Raw genomic sequence first — 21,795 nt, 5'->3', positions numbered from 1 at the left:
ATTTGATTACTAAAACTATTATAGAAAAGTGGAGCACATACATTAGGTCCTATTGATCTGACTAGATTGTGTTCTCTCAAGGCTTTTTGACACCATCATGACTGCGGCCCACCCAACCATCTATAGTTATACTGGATTGAAAATTTCTGCAGGTAACTCCCAGCATATACAGCGACGACTCTGAGCTGATGTTGGATGTGTTAAGGTTTTGTGTCCATTGGGCTGTTCATCACTTCAGATTCATTCCTTAATTTCTTCCCGAACCCTGCCCTCCTCACCTTCAGTGTCGCCTCACAATGGCTAGAAATGCACAGCACACCCAAAACGGACTTATACGTGAGAAATACAAAGCGAAATATTTAAAAGGACACTTATCCCCCGGTGTCTTCTTGTTTGTTGTCAGTGCATGTCTGGAGGAACAATGGCTCGCTAAAGTATATGGGTCATGTGAACAGATCCGTCTGGTCAGTAAGCAGTGAAAGGCTAGAGACACCATGAGCACCATCCATTATCTATGCATCATGCATCATTAATGAGGCCAAAAGGGAGAGGGACAGATATAGCCCCTAAGTACATAGTAGGCCTGCACAGATGAGAGATGGAGCGACGAATCATCTCCAGCATTAGTGTTTCAGATGGTATTCAGATGGTATTTTGGTAGCAAATATCTCGGTTTTTGTTGCTCCATGCACACACAAGCCATTGTGTTTTCTATTCTCATGGGTGGGGGGGGGGTCCTGTTCAGAGGAGGAGGGGGAGCCCAGTTGGGACCGAGACGAGTATAATTAACACATAATCCAGATTGAGAAGCTAACACAACAGGCTGTGAGCCGGCCCTGCCGTCTGAACTTATCCCTGGAGCAAACGAAAAGCAAACAAAATCCAAGCAAGTGTTTCTACCACATCTAAAAGCAAACCATCACTTTGTCTGGTATGGCTCGAAAGCAAACAACCCGACCCAGCTATGCGGCAATAAAGATTACTTGTTATTGACACTGGCTCCTATTCCCATCATTCAGCGATGAATAATACAGCAAGTAGGCCTAGGTTCAGTGTGAACCGCTGCCCAACTCCTGTTGTTTTCGACACTCTGGGCAAACTTGACTGTGACAAATGTTGCAATATTAGACCCCGGTTCAAACCGCAAATCACCTCTGTTAAATCTAAAGTGCTAAAAATAAAATAAGATGCCCCGGGAATGACAACGAATCACAGCGGCTCTGACTACCCCCCACACCCCACCCCTCCTCGCCTTCTCTGGATGTCATTTCACGCTTTGATTACTTCAAGCTGCTCTCTCGGCGACAAAGCCACTGCCGGTTGGTTTGATGAAAAGCTGACTTATGAGCCTGTGCCTCTACCCACAGGAAGAGTGGCTGGCTGCGCTGCAACCCAGCAAACAACCCACGCTTACTACGGTTGCAGATTTATCCAAGAAGAAGAGTAACGTCAAATAGACTGAGCAGGAATCGTGCTAAGCTGAATGCAATGAGTAATTTGCACCGAAGTTCAATTTGAGTAATTATAATCGCCTCTGCATGCGAGGAAGAACGAGATTGTGAAAGCAGCTCCTCCCTGGATATCAACACGTCGTAAGGAAGGAATTTCATGTGGGAGAGTCAAAAGGGTGTGACAGAGGAACTGTATTGTTCGAGCGGAGCTGCGGGTGACCGTTTTAAAGTGGGTTGTGTGGCACGAGCACTACTACTACAAGTTATTTATTTAGGTTTGTATCTTTAAGTTTGTCATGTGACATAAAGAAGGACTCAAAACTACATGTTAACGGCAGGTGATCTTATAAAGACACAATAATTTGGATCAAAACCAATTTATTTCATTTAAAAAAACTGTGAAGCTTCCCAAAGTTTCATAAACAACCAAAAAAAAAGACAAGCTAAAGCAGCTTTAAATGTTTACCTAACAAAAATAAACCCCTCAGTATTAAGTAACCGGTCTGTGTTTGTTGATAAGATTAGCTAAGCCTGATTTTTCTGAGCGCCACCGTGAGATGCGTGGAAATTGTGTGTCTAACTGCGAAAAATCCTGCTGTTGTATCCACATGCGGACTTGTAATTGGACCTGCCGATTAACGGCTCGGTTTATCAGAGATCACAGTCGCCCCGAAGCCACGTTCACTCCCAGCGTATCGGACAGAGGCCCCGGGTGATTAATGAAGTAGAAAACTCCTCTGAAGACGGCACCGAGAGTCTTATTCTGTTCCCGATAGCCGACCGACTACTCTTATGTCGGGTCCTGAATGCATCTCACGTCACGCGACATTGAAGAACACACAGGTGAGAGCACATGTGCAGGGACGTCATTAACCGAGGCTGCTCGCTAACTAGCCGTTAATTCAAATCCAATGCACCGCCAGGTTAGCTACTCTCAATCACCCCATCAAAAAACTAAAAGACCCACTTTTCAGGATCTGCGTGTGTGATTAGTGAGAGATTAGTGCTGACAGGTAAACGGTTACATGCTGTAACTACTCAAACTGTTTAAGGCTAATGACACACGTCGAGCGAAATGCTCGCCGCACGAGATTGACATAAGGAATTAATGCCAGCCGTTGAGACGTAAACTGTCAAAGCAAACATGCCCATTTTCTTAACAGTTCTTTGGCCTGAGCAACACTTACATAACGAGACCACATGCCTGCCGACTCGCTACATTTCACTCACAGATGTGATTTTACACTGTGAGGCAAAATCCACAGCATCCCAGCCGTGAGTTTGGTACTTTTAAGATAAATTTAATGAATTGAAGGCATGCATATATACACAAATGTTTTTTTTTTGTTTTTTTTACTGTACACATATGGCAGATACAGTTGCCTACTGGGTCCAACTTATCACTGGAACATAAGCGCTGCAGGACAAAAACGAAAAACAAAAAGCCATATGAATATGTTTCCCTTCCACCTGTCGCCAGTGTCGGGATAGTTGTTTATTGAATAAACACTTTGCATTGGACAAGCTCCTGTGCCAGAGTACGTTGTTTCTTCATTCATAATACATGCATCTCCTCTTCCATTATTGATTCACTGTGGAGTCAACCTCACCCTGGGGTACGGCACTATCATTGTTTCTGAATGTAAGGCAGGATATGTGCGCTGCGGAACACTTTGAGATTCAAAGGGAGCCGCGGAAAGAGGGGGGAAAAAAAGCGCTATTTAGGATAAATGCACTGCAGCAAAAAACATTGAAATGTGTTCCTGGGGAGAGAAAAAGAAAAAAAAAGAAAGGCTAAAGAGAAGAGGGTGTGGTTCAGAGATTATGAAACTCTGGCAATAACTAGCAAAGCAGGGCTTTAAACAAAATGTGTCGGGTTGCAACTCTGCTAACCTGCTACCACAACTCCTGTTTAACCACATCCACAAGTTTGCTTTGTAGAAGACACCAACACGATATTTAATCCTGAAGACAAATATTGTTCCAAGTAGACTTGTACTACATCACGCCCTCACTTTACCTCAATAATGTCTCAGTAGTTCATTCTCCTACTTCATTACTACAGTGTGTATGGATCACAGAGATGCACCGAGAGGCACCGGCAACATGCAGATGTTTTGATGCGGAGCAGCCGGCGGTAAACGATTAGCGCTTAGAGGCAACAAGCCGCCAGGCTCCTGGCAGCTCAGTTCGGCTTTAAGAATCTATACATTATAGAAAGACACAGAATGGCAGAGGGGAAGAGACTGAAGGGGAGGGAGGAAGTCATTGAATGCGGTGGAAGGCAGAGATAAGCCAGCTTCCTGAAGCTCATCATTAAGTGAAATATGTCTCTGAGCCAGTGTATGTGTGAGGAAGAGCAACATAAAGGCGCTCGGAGGCAGAGCACTGTGCAACACCTCGCTTCATTCTCACCCCACGTCTTCATTTTTTCCCCTCCCTCACCAAAAAAAACAACATTTTCACTCATAATCATGATTTTACTACAAAGCCAAAAAACAAAAACAAAAAAACAAACATCTCCTTCTGCCTCGGCTCATGTTTCAATCTAACTCATCAGCTGCTGGTGATATCTGAGAGGCATTCAGGCGGTGAAGTTGAGAGAAACGAAAGGAGGAATAGCACAGGAATGAACAGATGGACGAGGAGTATTTCTCTTTATCTGTGAGCAAAGCTTTTCCTCTTTCTTTTTCTTAAAAGACAACAAGAAGAAGATAAAGCCACGCCAGCCGCCTTATCGGGCGGTCATTACCCGTTTAAACCCTAGGCTCAAAAATGACATTCCCAAAATGAAGCCAGTGTTCTCAGCAGCTACCGGCTCTATTTGTACAGTCATTGTGTCATAATAAAGGTAACACCTCTATGTTTACTGGAGAGGTGCGAGAATCGGAATATATGTTTCTGGGTCAGGGTGAATGGAGATGGAGCACAGAATACGATGCAGGCCAAAACCTCCAGAGAAACACAGTGCAGCATCCGACCATTACTTGTCCCATGACTTAATGTAGCGAAGCATCGGCTAAATGTCAAGGGCATTTAAAGTGAGCTCCCTCACGTTAAGTGTGTGTGCTGCATGTGTAGGTTGCTACATGGTTTCGCATGTCCTCAAACGCCGGGGCATTTCATCAATACCAAGTAGGCAAAGCCCAGGATTTCATACTTGGTAGTAGTTTGGAGCAACATGTTTAATTATGGGGCAATTCTGTGGATGCATTTTGGACTGTGCTTGGTCAGATGCGTACTTAGAACTATTTAGTACTTAGCATGTGACTGGTCCCACAAGTCCAGAAGAACTTATGTACAGACAAGAACGCAGATTAGGCAACACAAGGTGTTTGGTGCCACAGCAGGACCCTCTAAAGGGGGTTCTTGGGATGTTCAGATAGTTAGCATGCTACATGTCCAGCTAGGGCTGATGAGAAGGCATCTGATCAGAAACCATTTAGGGATATTTATATCAAATATCTCACCAAGATATTTCACTCAAAACCAAAAACTCAATATTGGAACAAGCGGGAAAATCTTCAAAGTCATAAGAAGCCAAAGCACAATGAGATCCATGAATTCTTTCATTATCCAATAACTGCTGTGATACAGGTACAGTCAGGACCACGGTGGTCGTGCAGCTGACAGCCAACAAACATGGCATGAACGTCCTGACACTGATGTGCCTATGAAGACTGCAATTTTGCCTTCGGACTGACTTTTCTTCTGACACGTTGATTCACCTGTCAGCGTTTGACTGTGAATGATGGGAAGACCGGAGAAAATGGTTCCCATGGGGCACCGAGACAGATAAAGATCTTCATAAAACTGGCTCGTTGAGTCCGACCGGCTCTCGGTAGGTGCAGAACACCTTTCCCGCACGAGAGCTCCCTGCTTAGGTAATGACTTTCACTTCTTCAGTGAGCCTAAGTAGCGTCTCACACACACACACACACACACACACAACTGGGATAACATTACATTTCATGAATACTATTCCTCTCTCCGCTCCCTGTGCATAGACCGCGTTCAGCGCCAGGAGACTAAAATAGTGAGCAGCGCATGCCTCTCCCTATCTGAGCCGTGCTCACTGCCACTGGTGGGCTCCTGTCTGTGTGCATGTGTGCATGAATCTGTCCGTGTGTGTGTGTTCCTACACAGAGTGGGAGATAAATATAGACCGTCATTAGCATAAAACCCTTTTTTCCATGTCATTAAGTCATTTCCTTCAACACTCCCCCCACCCCCCATTCCCCCACAATCCCCCCCTACCCCCACCCCCACCCGTACTGACGATGTGACGCCACAGCCCCGCTCTGCACAGTCTCATTTTATTTCCATCAGCTGTAGTCCACAATGACTCATGCAGATTCGTGACGCTGCTGCTGCCGCCGCCCGAGCACAGGGAGGGTGCTCGAAGCCTTGAAGTTCAGCTCAACTAGTGCCACAGCCGGTGCAAAAAAAAGAGTCTATAGAGCATATATATGGTACGCTTCACATATACAGCAGAAAGTACTGTAGTGCAAACAGCGGCGTTTCATGTTAGACCACAGCTGGAAAGGTCACTTACGTCTAACTCCCAGGAATTAATGTGTGGATGAAGCAAGAAAGTAGGTTCTAATATTATATACAGTACACAGTGCATATTGACTTGCGTGCAACATACAAGTTTTTGCACGTTGAGGTTAACGAGGCAATCAGACACACGGCAAAAAACAGTTTAGTGAAGAATGCAACGCTGCGGCATAATCTGCTCCTTCTCCTGACGGGAGGAAAGTGACAGCGCTGGAACGAGCGTCAGCGTGCTCCCACATGTAAACACACGAGCTTGCAAACAAACCCATATGCACGCGCGAGCACACACACACACACACAGTCTCTGCAGCCAGACGAAAGCGCGGGCGATGTCATGACTGCTTTAGTCATAGCCAACAAATGTGGCACAACTGGTCATGCCTCCTAGAGACAGACCAACTTTAGTGTGTGTGTGTGTGTGTGTGTGTGTGTGTACGTGCTCGGTGTAGCCAGTGCATGCTGACAGTATGGGGACAACGGCATTCTTGTTCTTTCCACCGGTACAAAACAAAAAAAGAAAAAAAAAGAAGCTCTGAATTGTTTTGTGCCACTGGCAATGCCCTCTTCGCCCACTCACAAACACGCGCAAATCAAAGCAAAAGAAGTCTGACATTTTGACAAGCACTTCACCTGAGGTGAAGTCGCAAGGCTGCCAGCCTGTAAACGAAACGAAAAGGGCTTAACACAAGTCTCTGTATGCCGAAACCAAACCCACCGTTTAAGAGACGGCCATTGATTGTCGGGGTTACCTGAGGCCGCGTTAGTGAGTTGTGCTGATGTAGGAAATAATGAGGGAAAAAAAAGCCATGTGGATGAGAGCATCCTGAAGGATGCACGCGCTCGTATGGAAATGCAAACGCACGCGTGCAAGAGTGCTAATGCCTGCAGTGTGGAGCTCTCCTCTCTGAGCTGACCCACAGATCCCAGTCAGGTTCTACGGTCAGGCCGGCTATTAATAGCCAAACAATCAGCCATTCCCCACAAGGCAACCACCAGCAGCCCTGGGCCAGACCCATGCTCACAATAGTATGTATCTGTGAAGCTCCTTTCGCCTTGACTATAGTGGCTGCGTTCAGTCAGAAATGTCATGTGCGCCTTGAGAATCCACACTAGTGTTCAATGGGGAAGATTAACAATGGAGTCATGTGACCACAGCAAGATGCACTGACCTTCACTGACCTCGATTTGAAGCACTCGGGAGTATGCACGCTGTAAGTTACCGTGTCAGCGCAACATAAAAACAGCAGAGGAACAGAAGAGAACAATTACAATGTATGCATCTTGTATTGTGTTATTATACATAATAAAGCCAACGAGTGCCTGTGCTGACGTTGCACCCTCTACTTGCCTTCCTTAGTCGTCATTCTTCTGTTATCCACGTATATTTCTCACTGGGTTTTGTTGACAACACTTAACCCCCCCCCTCCACCTCTTGACATGTGCAACTTCTAGCAAACAGCTGGCAGCCACATGACTTATACAAGAGTTTCAGTGGGATCCTTCTAAAGAAGGAGGAACACGAAGAGTGAGAGAGAGAAAGAGAAAGAAAGAAGCGGCAGACAGACGGTGTCGTCGATAAGATATGCTCTTGCTGCCTGTGTACGCATGTCTCGTTTGATTTATCTCATCACTTAACCACGTACACCTTACCTACGCACGTATATCTTTATAATCATTTGGAACCAGCCTGGTGTTGCTGATGTTAAGGTTCACCGTCTTACGTAATGACTTAGTATACTTGCTAATGGTAATAGAAAATGGTAAATGCTAATGGTAACAGAAAAGGTTGTTTTGCTGTTTTACTCACAATTCTGTAGGTGACAACACTGGAACCACCGGTAACCACAGGTATCAACAAACCAACCAAGACTGACATTCTACGTCAAGTGTCTCAGGCAAACTGCATCGTGTTGGATTTTACTGTGTTTTATTGAACCTGATGTGAATTTTTTTACATTTCGCAGTGGGAGTGAAAGGTGTACCTACAAAGAAACGGTTGAGCCCTGCCTCCGTCTGCTTCTGTGCGACCGATGCCAAAGCCTGATGTTCGCAGCCGTTTCACATGCTCGCGCAGATACAGAACTGATTTAAATCGATCATTCGAAATATCTGAGAGGCCTTTTCCAGCGCAACCGAAAGGAAGCGAGTCTGAGCGTCGTCTCAAGCGCTGGGCCGCTGCCAGCTCAGCTCCCGCTGTTTCATTCACACAGAGCTGCAGAGGGGGTTACTCATAAAGAACAGCCTGTAATATCTCCAGTCTGTTGTTTGAACATGGGGGCACAGCTGTGCACATGGAATGCATGAAGACAAAGATTCAAAGGGAGGGCATGCAGCCTTGCATGATGAATCTTGCTTCTGCAGCGCTCCATGAGACCATTCAGCTTCACATAATGAACAAGTGCAAATTGATCCAGCCCCTGCAATCAAATGAGTGCCGGTATTCTTTCATTCAAGCTGTTGGTTTTTAGCTAATAATCTACATGTTTGTTGAATGACTAACTGAAATGACGTACAGTGTTGTGGAAAAGTAACTGCACTGCCAGAGCTGGTCAGAAGACGAAATGCCTTTTTTTTGAACTCCTTACATAAAAGGGAAATCAATCATCACAGAACATTTTGTCTCCTCAGCGCCACCCAGGGACTATTATGGTGTGTTTATATGAATATCGACAAAACTTTGACCACTTTCACGGAGAAAAGCTGACGGCCCTTTTGTCCAGTCAAACAGCTTTCAAGGCCGGAGGCACAAACAATATGTGCAGCTTATCCCATTTGAATTAATTCTTCTCTTAAGACCTGCATTACCAAGACACAATACCTCTGCTCGGCTCATTAGCTCTCTTAGGATCAGTGAACAGTTACCGAAATTTGACTTAATGCCGTCAGCGAATGTGCTCTCATGTACTTAATGCCTACAGCTTTAGTAATAGTTCACGTGTGAACGGATTCCACACAAGAAACTTTTCCTAGCTTTGGCCTCCAAGATGAAACAGGCAGACCACAAATGAAAAAGTTCTCAACGGTGTGCTGAGCATGAGGAGTCGACCTTAAAGCAACAGCTCTTTATAAATGACTTAGCACATACTGGCAAGAATCTGCAGCCCAGAAAATACTGCCTTTGTAGAGACTCTCCAATTCACAAAGGGAACCCTCTTGACATAAAAAACAGCTCAAAATCGCGTTTGAGTGGCACAATCACCTATAACACAAAAGGCAGGTTTTTTCTCTAAAGTCACAAAAGACTGCAAATGGTAAGCTAATGTTACATAAGCATGTAAAGTAACTGGCTTTTGTTGGCTGGGTGAACATTCGGTGATTGTTCTACTGTGGCAATGCTCAGCTAAACAACTACTGACAGCATCGACTTCCCTGAAGACCACGGGAGGAGGTTTCACCTGGAGTCACTGTCCATATTTATGCCTGTAACAGCACTGTTTATCAGCCGGATACATGAGCTCTAAAAATCATTTTAGTAATACAGAGGGACTCAATTCATGGGTACATCGTTTGATCAAAGCTAAGGATCAACCCCCTCACAGTATTGTGGCAAAAAAGCTGAAAATTGTGTTTTCACTTACTTATTGCCTTTGTGAATGCATTTCATTGTCTTACATAGAACACTATAAATGCCCTCTGTGTTTGAGAGCAGCTATTCCACCTCACTTGAACTGCTTTGCATGTCTTATGGTCCAAATACAGATAATTGTTATCACTGGGACTAAAGAGAAACTCATGTAAAGCACTGCGTCCAGTTTTATACACCTTTAAGCACACCTCTATTTTGCCGTCTTCCATCAGGCGATCGGGTTCGGGGGAATCGTTGACCAAAGGCCCTGAGAAGTGAATGGTGTGAATCAATTTCGCACTTCCTCGCTGAACTTTTAAGATGACAGCGCAACTTGTACTTTGAGAATGATCAATACTCGGATTGACTATTTATTGGAGTACAGGGCCACTTAGAAGTGAGGTGACTGAGGCCTGGTGAACGTGACAGAGTCACCCCCAAACGTAACTCAGTGGAGTTACAAGTGACACTGCAAAGTCACACTAATAAATATTCATGCCCTCTCATTTATATTAGATGCATCTTCTTCATCCCATTGGACTCCTGGACGAGAACAGAGAACAAACTAGAAACTGAAAGAAGCTGCATGAAGAGAAATTAAAGTCTGTTTCATGCTACAGGCTCGATATGAGCGTGCCTTAGGAGAGATTAACACCTATCAAAGTGCACACGCTTGAGCTGTGATAACAGTGTCATAACTAGAAGCAAATGTTTAAGTTGGGAGTTTCTTGTTAGCTGTATTTATGGCTCACAACTTAAAATATGTCTACATGCTTAGCCTCTAATTTGAATCTGCCTTACGTGCCAACATTAAACTCCAAGCTCCAGAGTGTAGGCCTTTTAAGTACAGAAACCCAATCTACCATCAGTACACCGCACCATTACCAACTAATGAGCTGGTAAAGCTGAGTCATGCGGATATCCACTTTTGTGACCGTGGTGAGCAATTCAGAGTGAAGAGGAATGACAGAATTTCTTACTTATCTGTATCTACAGTGAGATAATCCACCCACTTTTTTTGTCCTATCACACGGGCACAAAACATTTTGTCGTTCACTCTACTGACATAACGCAGGGCTTGCACAACATCCGATTTATGGTATAATGGAACTATAAGCAATATAATGACTGCATTTATTGGGCATTAAGACGTGGAAGTGTACAGTGATTGGTTTCAATTGCAGCTCTGGATAATTTCCATTTTTAAAAAAATGACCATTGGTCAAATGTTAGCAGTGTAAACAACAGATTTTTATTTTATTTTTTTATAAGACTGGGAATTGAACTGGGAATGATCTCCATGCAAGTGGCTGTTCCTCAAACGGCCACTTGAGGCTCTAAATGAAAATTTTTATACTCAACAGATTGGATTAAATCAGGCCTTATTTATGTATAAATAAGGGGGTGCCTCCTTGAGTGACCAGTGGGTGACTGTATAGGTTGTCAGCTGTGTGCCTAGCTGTCACCTGACAACCGAAGCCGCCTCTTTGTCCACTTGAATGATTCAGGCTGTTCCAATATGGCGACGGCCGGGGCCACCCACACTGAGCTTTTTTTCGTTTTTTACCGTATAGTCAGTAAGTCCAAGATTTATTGAAGTTGTACGTGTCACAACAGTATGTTGTGAATTTCCTATTTAGTTTTCCTTTAAGTGGTGCAAAGAGGAACAGAAAAAAAGCAACGGGGATCTCCCTAGTTACCAGGTACTGGCAGGAAATCCCCAGATTTTTTTTGGTTTGATTCAAAATCCTTCGACCATAACAACATAAAAGTCAAAAGAAAGACAAGGACAAACAGAGCAAAACAGCATAAATGTTCCAGACAGAAGGAGTTGGAGAAATTAGTGTGGATATTTTATGGATATTTGCACAATGCAAGGTTACTTTGACACAGACACTCGATCTGCTTTGATATGTGAATGAGACTTTGTATTAACCTACAGAGGTTTAGAGGAGCAAAAGTTCAACAGGTCAATTCACTCATCTGTTCTAATACTTCGTGATGAACCTTAACCAGATCAATACAGAGCACTTATCTTCATCACAAACAATGTGTTGCACAACGCTGTTTGCACTGGGTAAACTTGTGGATTTATCTTCCGACTGTATAACTGATTTATTGATTTATTCCTCCATCGTCGGCTCTTCCACTCCTCTGGGTTACAACTCCAACAGGGAAGCATGATTGAACACATAATCATAAAGTCTAGCTACCGTAATGATGACTGGTTTGTTACCGTCACTGTGCTGCTTGTTATCAACCACCCAGTTATGTTAACAACTTAGCCGGGCCTTCCCATATGCCCCAGGAGGAATCACGCATGCTTGTATTGTTGACTGTGCACCGTAATTATGGCAGCAGCAGCACTACATCACAGAGAGCTGAGGGAAGGAAATCAATTGGAGGGGATGAAACTTCCCAGCGGGCATCCAATTAAAGACAAAGGGGAGGTAGAGAAACACTGACTAGTCCCGGGGGCTAAAAGGGAAGACGAAGAGTCCCAAGCCCATAGCTTTGGGGACTCGATCCGGTGCCAGGAGACCTTAGAGTGAAGCCAACATTAGATTCTCCAGGCCAAGCTCCTTAAAACCCTTCCATCCACTCCAAAAATGAACTTAAGGAAGCAAATGTTAGCAAAAGCACGGATTTTACATCGGGATGATTTGACCAAGGAGGAGTCAGAAACATCAGAAGCAAGCTTTCGGCAAAGCTGGCTCAGTTAAAGCCGGGTCAACCTATTCGTTTGTTAAAAGGGACCTGTGTAACTGATCACAGGGAATCGTCGGTGGACGGAAAGAAAGCTGGGAGTCAAACCCTCTGCACTGTGTGGGCTCACACGCCTACAGTACAATCGCCTTGTAGGAAATTTCTGCAGCAGCAACAAAAGAAGGCTTGTTATCGTGACAACAGACGTGGCCGTTGACTGTGACAAACTGCAATCCAATATGTCGCATAAACAGAAGACTGATTGTACAGCTGGGACACAGAGCAGCACCGCCTGTACAGTGTGAACCGATTCCTAAAAGACAGCGTCCTCACATCAGATTCAGTTGGCACATTTGAAATGACTGATGAGCTACGACGGCTGCATGTTGATTGCGTACACCTCTAAGGTGAAACGGCAGAGCTGTGAAAAAAAAAACATATTTTTGTTGGTTGCGCCACTCAATAATTGGACACGACAAAGCAGCAGGCATCTAAGATCATTTTTCTGCAGCCAGGGAGAGAAACGTATTTGTCCGAGAGAGCTCTACAAACGCTGTTGTCAACGGTCGACTGACAAGATGTTCCAGCTGTATGCGCACGTGTCCTCTTTTTAAGGTCACTGCTGACACTGAAAACATTACATCACGCAAAATCTCTCTTAATCCAAATACTAAACATATAAGTATGTCAAAGAAAGATGTCCGTCAGCTTATAGGCTGTCTCTCAAACACAACACAGCGCAGGTGGAATTTTCCGAAACCCTCAAGAGACATCCTGCAGACCTTGAGGGTGGAAACAGTTCACAACCTTCAGCGTGCAAGAGAAATAACCTTTTAACTCAGAGCTTTTAATAGAATGTGGGGGGGGGGAAACACTTAACAATAGAAAAAAATCATTAGCTACTCAAAACGTAATCACCCGTTTAAATTTAAATCTTCATGCAACATAAATAGCGGGACCCATAGGTAAAATAAATAAAGCATATTACAATGCAGGGTGATGAAGAGCTGCACAAACAAACAACGAGTTGTTATAATAGTGTATATAATACGTGGAAAAGCAAAGAGAAGCACCAGGAGTCCAGCTGTTGCATATGGAAACAGCTGCAGCTGTAGAAAGAGCTCCACAGCTGAACACAAAGTCCACCGAGGCACAAACGTTCCTTATCAGGGGATATGATACTTTTAGTGCCACTGATAAATAACCTAAATTTAGATGTGATTAAATTAGATTCCGACATAGAGTTGTCCATTTGCGGATGGACCGTATGATTCATTCAACTTTGTTATTTTTGTTTTTCTGTCACTGAGCTGAGTTGCCGGGCGCACGGATGGCAGAGCGAGCAAGACATGGTGTCTGCAAAGCAGCCGGGGGGGAGGGATAGATGGACACGTTTCTGAATTTCAGACTGAAGCTGGACATCATGTCATTTGAGCCTTGTTCTCTACGCATTGTGGAGAACAAAACAAACTGGACCTGCGAACTTCCTACTCAAGTGGTTGGATCTGATTCATTTTCCCGCTGCCTTGGAAAATACTTCCTAAATCAGCAAAAGCTCTGCTCAGCTGTGTGAATGACTAATACCAAAAGCTACGTCCTCGAGGAAGTGAGAACGAGCTGTACCTGAGCGTTCAAAACACCAGTGCAGGTCTGTGCGTCCTGTGAGGGTTGATCTCAAACAACACATAACGTTTCGCTTTTAGCTAATCTAAAGTGCGTTCCTCTTAGTAATGGCAGCTTAGAATCAGTTTCTGGAGTCTGGCGGCCATAAGAGCAATAGCTGAATGAGTGGCTATCTCCGCTAGAGGTAAGAGGAGGACAGATGTGCTGAGAATAAAATGTCAAGGATTTCCTTGATGAACACTGTCAGGTCAATGTCTTCAAGACTAAGTGCATCGCACTTCATGCTGGACCCGGGCCTCCACTCCACAAGGTTTATGACAAGCTATAAGCCGAAGCTAGGGAAGACACAGCTTGGCTTCAGGATATGCACTTGTGATCATAAGAAATCCCATTTTTCATATCAGTGTGGGCGAACAGTGTTTGTGTGGGCATACAAAAATGCAGTAGGAGGTCCCATTCAAAGCACCGTCAGCATGGTACTGACAAAGGATGGGCTGTGTGCGACAGAGACAAAGAAAGCAATAAATAAAAAAAAAGAGAGAAGACATAGTTCAGATTTCACAGCTCCCATTATAGCCCCGACACGAGCCCAGTGCGGAGGCCCGTCTCTCCTATGCGATACGTGTAACCCTAACAACGCAGGGAGAGCCGCCGCGCTGCAACAGCATCATTTAAATCAGTGTCGATGTCCGTGGGCCACACGGATACAGGGGCCGTTATCTGAGCGGCCGTATTGATTTACGCGATGCTGACACAACACGGCGCACAGCTGGCGGGATGCTAGCAAACCGCACTGGCACGAGGGTGACACCTGTCCAACAAAGTAGAGTAGGCCACGAAAGCCCTCGAATATCTGCCCAATTTGTGCGGTGCCGATCACTTTTACTGAGCTAGCATTTATTCAAGGGATTTCGAAATTCAAACAGAGATAAACAAAAACTGCCTGAGGCGCGTAATGCCAAGAAGCACTCCCAGTAGTTAAGTAATGCACTTCCTGCATCAAAGCAAATCTCTGACGCCAAGGTAAAGAGACGTGATAAAAAGTTGTACAACCTCAACATCAGGTTTGGCAAAGGGTTGAATCATGGACGGTATTGCAGAATAAGAAGCAATAAAACCACACTGCGCAAGCTCAGTCTACATATAAAGTCATCTGTTTATCACCCATCGCTTTGTTGCGGACCATTGGTCGCCAGTGACTGTGCCATGCTCTGGTGACCATCTCGTCTGTATGCCGATGGTTTTGAGAGCAACGAGCATAAGATAAAAATATGAACAGTGCACAGATGGAGGTGGCTGTTTTTGCCCTCCCCGATATCTATAAACACCACCAACAGTGACGACGGTACATGTGGGTTCACTTGACGTACCGTGTCCACTATTATCAGCACGGCGAGTTCAGTGATAGGAACCAAACTTACAGACGTTGTAAGTCGATCAACAGTATCGGTTGCGCATGTCAAATTTGAGATTATTTCAGCTCTGTACCTACTGTGTCATCACTACAAGTCAGCTCAAAAACATTCATTTTGTCTTCTTTAAACTTTCAATAATGGTGTTTGATTCTTTTGGTAAGGCAAAGGGGATAGGTCAGACTTTAAATACCTGACCAGATGACGCCTCTGAAGAAGACTGCAGATGACAGTCGAGACGTGTCGGGTATTTAAAAATCTTACATCCCCTTTGTCTTATCAAAAGAATCAAACACCATTAGCATCACAATTTGCTGAATTTCATTACAATCCCATGGCGTCTGGTAGCTACATCCCTGCTGGTCTCTTCCTGCATGCGTCCCTTTTTTGGCTTTATATCTGAATTTTGTGCTATATGTGTTGCTGCTTAACAAAAACACAAGTTTGGCTTCACATAAAGAAGCACAAATGTGTTGTTTTTTTGTTTTTTTTTAAAAAGTGCTTACTGTACTGATTTGGGTCACACGCGTCATTCTAAAACCCACTAACGGCAATACAGGCATTGATTGTTATAATATATTTCAATGGCGGCCATTGAGGTTGAGTTGGCGTAAGTTTGTCGCACTCCATTTGATTCAGTTCCTTCTGTGTAACATTCCTATCAGATGCTGGAAACCAGTGACACGTTTCAGTCCAGACATGCAGGTTTGGATGTTGTGAGCATTATCTAATGATCGGGAAGTTCACCTAAGCACAGAGTTCATTCACGGTTTACGCGATCAATGCTTTTGAAACCATGAAACTGGACATAAGCCCACACCCTCCTGTTAGTAAAGTGTTTATAGCAGAGTTAAATATTATTTGAAAACTTGACAGCACCTCGGCTGAAGAAAGCTTCCCCTGAGGGAATCTTTTTAGTGTATGACAAAGTAAAAAAAAACTCTAGGCATGCAGATGGAACAGGCTCATCTGTCTGCGACCCTACTTTATGCTGATAAGAACAAAAGAGTGCTGATAAGACATGGCAAAAGCATAAGAGAATACAAGACAGCTTTCATATCATTTTTGGAGACCTTTTTCACGTTATTGCAGAAATAGCTAATCCCACAAATACTTCCCTAATGCCATGACTCTGGAAAGAATAAATGAATTTGAATTTAGGGCAAAAAGATAACACTTGTAACTGCCAAACAGGGCTGATACAGGGAAGCTGCAGGGTACTTATTTGGATGTAAACTCTGACGGACACTTCCACATGCAAAACTGATAATGTGAGAGCGAAGCTGGAGGAAATCACTAATGTTAACATTGGATATTCCAAGCTTTTCTCAGACAAGTCACGCTGGAACAAATCATAGAGTGATCATTGTTATCGTTAAAGACGTTTCTGGAAGAACCTGACTAACAAACGTTGAGCCACAGACCTCATCTGACAGGACTGAACTGAGCCATTTACACGCAACCACAGGCTGTCTCTGGTGTATGTGCTCTGAAACCACTGTTATGCCAGTGTACTTTGTGAAAATCCATGTGCGTTTCAGGGCGTGGCACCTGTGGCTGGCTTTACAGTGCACACACTGCAACGAATTCCAATTTAGAAAACTACAGTCCCACCATAGTGTCATCGCTACTTGATGATGGTGTGATCTGTCAGTCGTAGCAGCCAAATTATTACGTTGGCCCGGCAGATCCATGCTAGAGCGTGATGAGTTCCCAATGGAGTGGCTCTGGAGCAAATTTTGCAACAACAACAACAAAAAAAAATGTGAAGGGAGAAGTTGGTCTGGCTTCCAGGTTAGCATTTACACCCTGACAAAGGTTACTGGCATTTCTGATGATCATTCATTACAAAGTTAACTGGTGAAAGAAGACATTTGATTGGTTAATGAGGCATTGCCTCATTGGAGTGATGAAGCCAGCTCAAGTTTGATTGGTAGGCCTCAGCTTTAAGTGTGTCTCTCTAAATGTTTTTTGACGGATTTCTGTCAACATTTCGATCTATCTATCTATCTATCTCATGTCATGATACATATTGTCGCTTCATGCCACCAGTGTGAAGGCAGCATTAAACTAGATTCATTTTCAATGGAAGCGTTGATGAGTACCAAGTGACAGACGTGGCATTTGATTGGTTGACGAGTCACCACGTCATTAGAGCCACCAAATAATGCAAATGGAAATGCAAAAACAACGTTCAGCCAATTCTACTTAATTAGATTAGTCTGGTTGCTGCGATGCACATCTCAGCTATTTTTGACAATTGCCATTAAAAGCCGAAGACCGAGGAGACATTTGTTATGTAGCCCCCACACCCCTGACGTAGCGACAACAGTCAGGGTTTTGATTCTTCACATCACCAGCCTCCACTGAAAAAATGAATCGTAGCTGTGTCGCTTCCCCGGCACTAATGTGGCCGCAGCATTAGTAGACATTTAAGTGAAACTGAAGTATTTAATCCAGATTACACTAGTGGCCCGATTATGAGAAGATCAAAGGATCAAGAGGGTCCTCGGACCATGGTTTGGAAACCACTGGATTAGGCTCTGGGCATAGAAAGGGAGAGACAAAGGGCATTAGCTGCCGAGTAGCTTGACAGTGGGCTAGCTGATGGTGATAGTGAACCACCAGCGGTGAATTCCTGGCCCCGTTTTAAGCAAATCCGCAATGTTTAAGGGCCAAGCTAACGCCAGGAGACAATAGCAGTGCGCATTCCCAGCCGCTACAGCCTCACACATTGCTAAGTATGTGGCTGAAAATATGTCCTCCGCTCGATCGGTTCACGAATCAATATATGTAGATACATACATATATATATTTTTTCTCCATCCAAACACATACCTGGTCGAGGGGGAGATTGATCATCTCGCTGAGTGGCTGCAACAGAGTGGATCCAGTGCATGATGCTGTCGTTTGGGTAGCCATGCTTGGATGGTGTCTGGAAATCCTTTCTCTCTCCTTCCTCCGGTTCACTTCTCTCCCCTGCGATGATAGACACACACGCACACACACGCACACACACTGCCGCTGTCTCCTCTGCTGTCTCCTCCACCGCTGCTGCTGCTGCTGCTGTTGTTGCGACGAGCTGGACGGTTGTCATCCACGGCACTCATCCAACAAAGAGCACACACGCGAAGCGAGAGCATCCCCGCCCCTACTCTCCCTTTCGTTTAGCATCCGCTGTAGCGTCTCCGTCTCACAACGTCGAGGCTTCTTCTACGTCCCGTTAACAAAAACTTTAAAACGTACAACATGTCTCGCGTGTCGTGAATTAAAAACAACCATTGCCTCGCGTCGTGGGCGCGCGCGGCATCTTATAAAATACGTTTTATTTTACATTTTTAAAAAAATGAAAGTTGCCTCCCTGCTAGCTAACGTGCTAGCCAAAATATTTGGACGCTGCGCACGAAGTAGACGACGGTCAATGGACGTGAACTATCTTGATAGCAGTGAACCTTTGGCGACAATAAACATGGTGATAATGTGGGTGGGGAGATGGCGGCCCAGCCCTCCGTAATGACCGTTTCTCTCGACCCGGTGCGAGGGGAAAGTGAAATCCATCAACCACTCACCCTCCGTTGTTAATGGACTCTTGGTTTTAATTCTCAGTCTTAAAAGATAATTGAACGCGAGGCGAAGGATGATGCATGCGACCCCCCCCCCCCCCCCCTCTCCACTCTCACATTTACAGCATTCCACGCGTGAGGGGGGAAAGGCATGACGTAAGAGGGGCGTTTGGTAGGATTCATGTGAGAAAAGAGCACAAACGACTATAAAAGTGAGCAGGAAGACCTGTGTCTGCACTGTTTACACTTGATCTTTTTATAAAGTGAGCGCTAAACCACAGGCGTCTTCATATGGACTTATATTTTATGACACTTAAACTAGATATAAGTTGTCAACAGAAGAGACATTCAAAATTGTTATCTACCACATAAACTTGAATATATTTCCCGTGTGCACTTTATTTTTAGCTTGGCAACGGAGGCATAAATCCCCCTTGTATAGGTTATTACCAAGATGTTACCATTACCTGCAAAACACTGTAAGCGTCGCATCTCAAATATCCAACAAAACATCAGATTTAAAACCACAGAGAGTGATAAGGTGCAGCCACGCAGCAACTGCGTGTGTATATACACAGGAAAGTGTGAGCGCTTCAATCTCAGATTAAAAAATAGCCATATGTGACCAATCACACAGCTATTGGTTGTTAAAGTTGTGTAATAGCTATCAGGAAGTCTCATTCCAGGAGGATGTTATTCCTCTCTGTCTTATCAACACCATCTAGTGGTTTACAGTCATTTCCCCGTAAACCCCGAAAGTATTTATTCCTTTCAGTATGTTTATTTCTCCAGTAAACGGTGTACATTTATTATATATATATTGACATCATATTTTGTGGCCACATTTTTTACTGGAATACTCCTCTTGTGATGTTTGGTCTTTCTTTTTTTCAATGGGTGATCTACTGGTTGCACCTGGTCACTGTTTCCAATAGAGGGCAGCACTTACCCAACAAGAGACGCGCAACCCACGGAAGAGCAATTCTGCACTTGCAGTTCATTCACTGAATTCCTGCATCACAGTGAAGCCCTGGTAGTTTTTAATTATGTAAAAAAAAAACAAGTATGGAAAGCTCACAGTAAGAAGACGCACAGATTTAGACCACGTGCTATAAAGCTAGCATCTATAAACACAAATTTCACAATTGAATGCAAATGCAGGACAAATAGACAAGGCTTCACATTCAAATGGAACACAAAGCAGATATTTGTCCTTTTAAAACCGGGGAGAGTCATCACAGCTTCGTAACTAACCTCTCTGGAAGTAATTCTTGTAACTGAGCATCATCAGGATTTTCTGACACATGCACTTGGATCCCAAGTGAGTCACTGCTGGGACGAGGCGTGGAGGACAAGCAAGAATAATGGGACGAGCAGATGCGGCGGAGCAGTAAAGCGTAAAGACCTTCAGGTGTCCTGGTGGGAGGTTTTCCTCCACTGCATGTTTGCAGCGGGAGGAAGAGGGAACGTGGAGAAGGAAACGGAGCTCCACCGCATAATACATGAGAGGAAATATGTGGACCGTCAAATTAGTCCTAGTGAGACTGCGTGCGCATTAAGCAGCCCAAGCTACTGGAAAGCAATTCACGTGAAATTGCCAAAATTAGGGCAAATACTTGAACATCTACTGCTGTATTGTGTTTGCCACAGAATCTGAAATACAGAAGCTTTTTCCGTATGAGTTATTTGTGAAGAAAACTTTGTTAAATGCTGGTTTATACACGACTCATGATATAAATCCTGGCACCTCAGATCTGCAGAGCCCCCGTCATAAGCCACAACACTGGAGTCAAGAGAGAAACTCAACTGCGCATGCTTGGTTGTTAATATTTATCAGATACTGCAGCATTTGTTTATCTCGTAGTTGTTTCTTGCAGTTGGGCACATTTTTAGTGCCCGCAGTCTCTGTGACGTAAAGGGATCTCTGCCTTCGTTTTGCTTTCCTGCTTTTGTTATTAAAGAGTTTACTGTATGTAGAAGCATGACTTAGCTCATTTTGTGTGTGTGTGTATGGGTGTGTTTGCTGCTAAGGAATATGTGCTGTTGATTATTCAAGCAGTATCATAAGGGTTTATTTGAGGTCGCAAAAAAAGATTTGATCAAACGTTAAAGAAAAGCTGGATGTGCACAAAGAGAGAAGGCTGCATAAGTTGGCATTCCTGTTAGCATATTGACTGGCTATCTTTTCACTGTACTGAAACATCAATAAAATGTTTAATTCACTTAACAATCTCATATTGTGGGGCATTCATTTATGCCAAGGACCTCTGGAAGTTCTTTCCTTCCCCCCTCCATTGACAGATCCCTGCGCTGCCTCCCCTAAAGCACTCACCATGCCCTTCGTGTACTACGGCTCTTACATAATCACCATTAATCATTCATAAGTGTAGGCACAGAGAGAGTGTGGCTTTAAGACGGGGAGACAGACAGACGGAGATACGTCGCATTCAGCTCAACTGCCTTCTTGTTCTTCCTCGGTGATATCCAATTAAGCCAACAGTCATGTAGGGAGACACGGTTCGTTAAGTTCTCATTGTCATGGCAACCCCTTCCCCTTTCCTTCGCAGGCCGATACTCCACCTGAAGAGTGTAGAGGAATGAGACGGAGACAGAGCCTTTCGCTTGTCTATTTGCGACAAGACGATGTAGCAGCATGATGAATGAGTTCCCACTCATTCATAATGAAGGGCTGTAACACACTCTAGTTTACAGCAGAATGAGGCTGATCTGTAGTACGGCAACAAAGTCCATAAGCTCCTTATATAGTCAATAGCTCTTGTTTTTCAGTCAGTCTTTCTCCTCCTGGGACATGCAGCCTTTCTCTTCGCAGATCAGAGAGGAAGTGTTCTTGTGTTTGGGGGTCAGGCCTTCTTGAAATAGAACAAGTCCTCAGAGATGGACTTGTTCTGTTTATT

The 21,795-nt window shown here is 44.3% G+C and overlaps 1 protein-coding gene across 2 annotated transcripts in view; it reads right to left on the bottom strand.

Moving 5' to 3' along the window:
* mboat2a (membrane bound O-acyltransferase domain containing 2a) overlaps positions 1-18,967 on the bottom strand; it is a 39,487-nt gene extending 20,520 nt beyond the window's left edge. For both annotated transcript variants that reach the window (XM_047610928.1, XM_047610929.1), the window contains exon 1: positions 18,156-18,967. In XM_047610928.1, the coding sequence (XP_047466884.1) occupies positions 18,156-18,239 (84 nt within the window). In that variant the 5' untranslated portion in view covers positions 18,240-18,967. The remainder of the gene's footprint in view (positions 1-18,155) is intronic.
* Between the last annotated feature and the right edge of the window lie 2,828 nt (positions 18,968-21,795).

Source organism: Mugil cephalus, chromosome 17 (genome assembly GCF_022458985.1).
Source record: "Mugil cephalus isolate CIBA_MC_2020 chromosome 17, CIBA_Mcephalus_1.1, whole genome shotgun sequence".
NCBI classification, from domain to species: Eukaryota; Metazoa; Chordata; class Actinopteri; order Mugiliformes; family Mugilidae; genus Mugil; species Mugil cephalus.
Note: the sequence above shows the minus strand (reverse complement) of the source record. Positions and strands in the feature narration are given on the sequence as shown.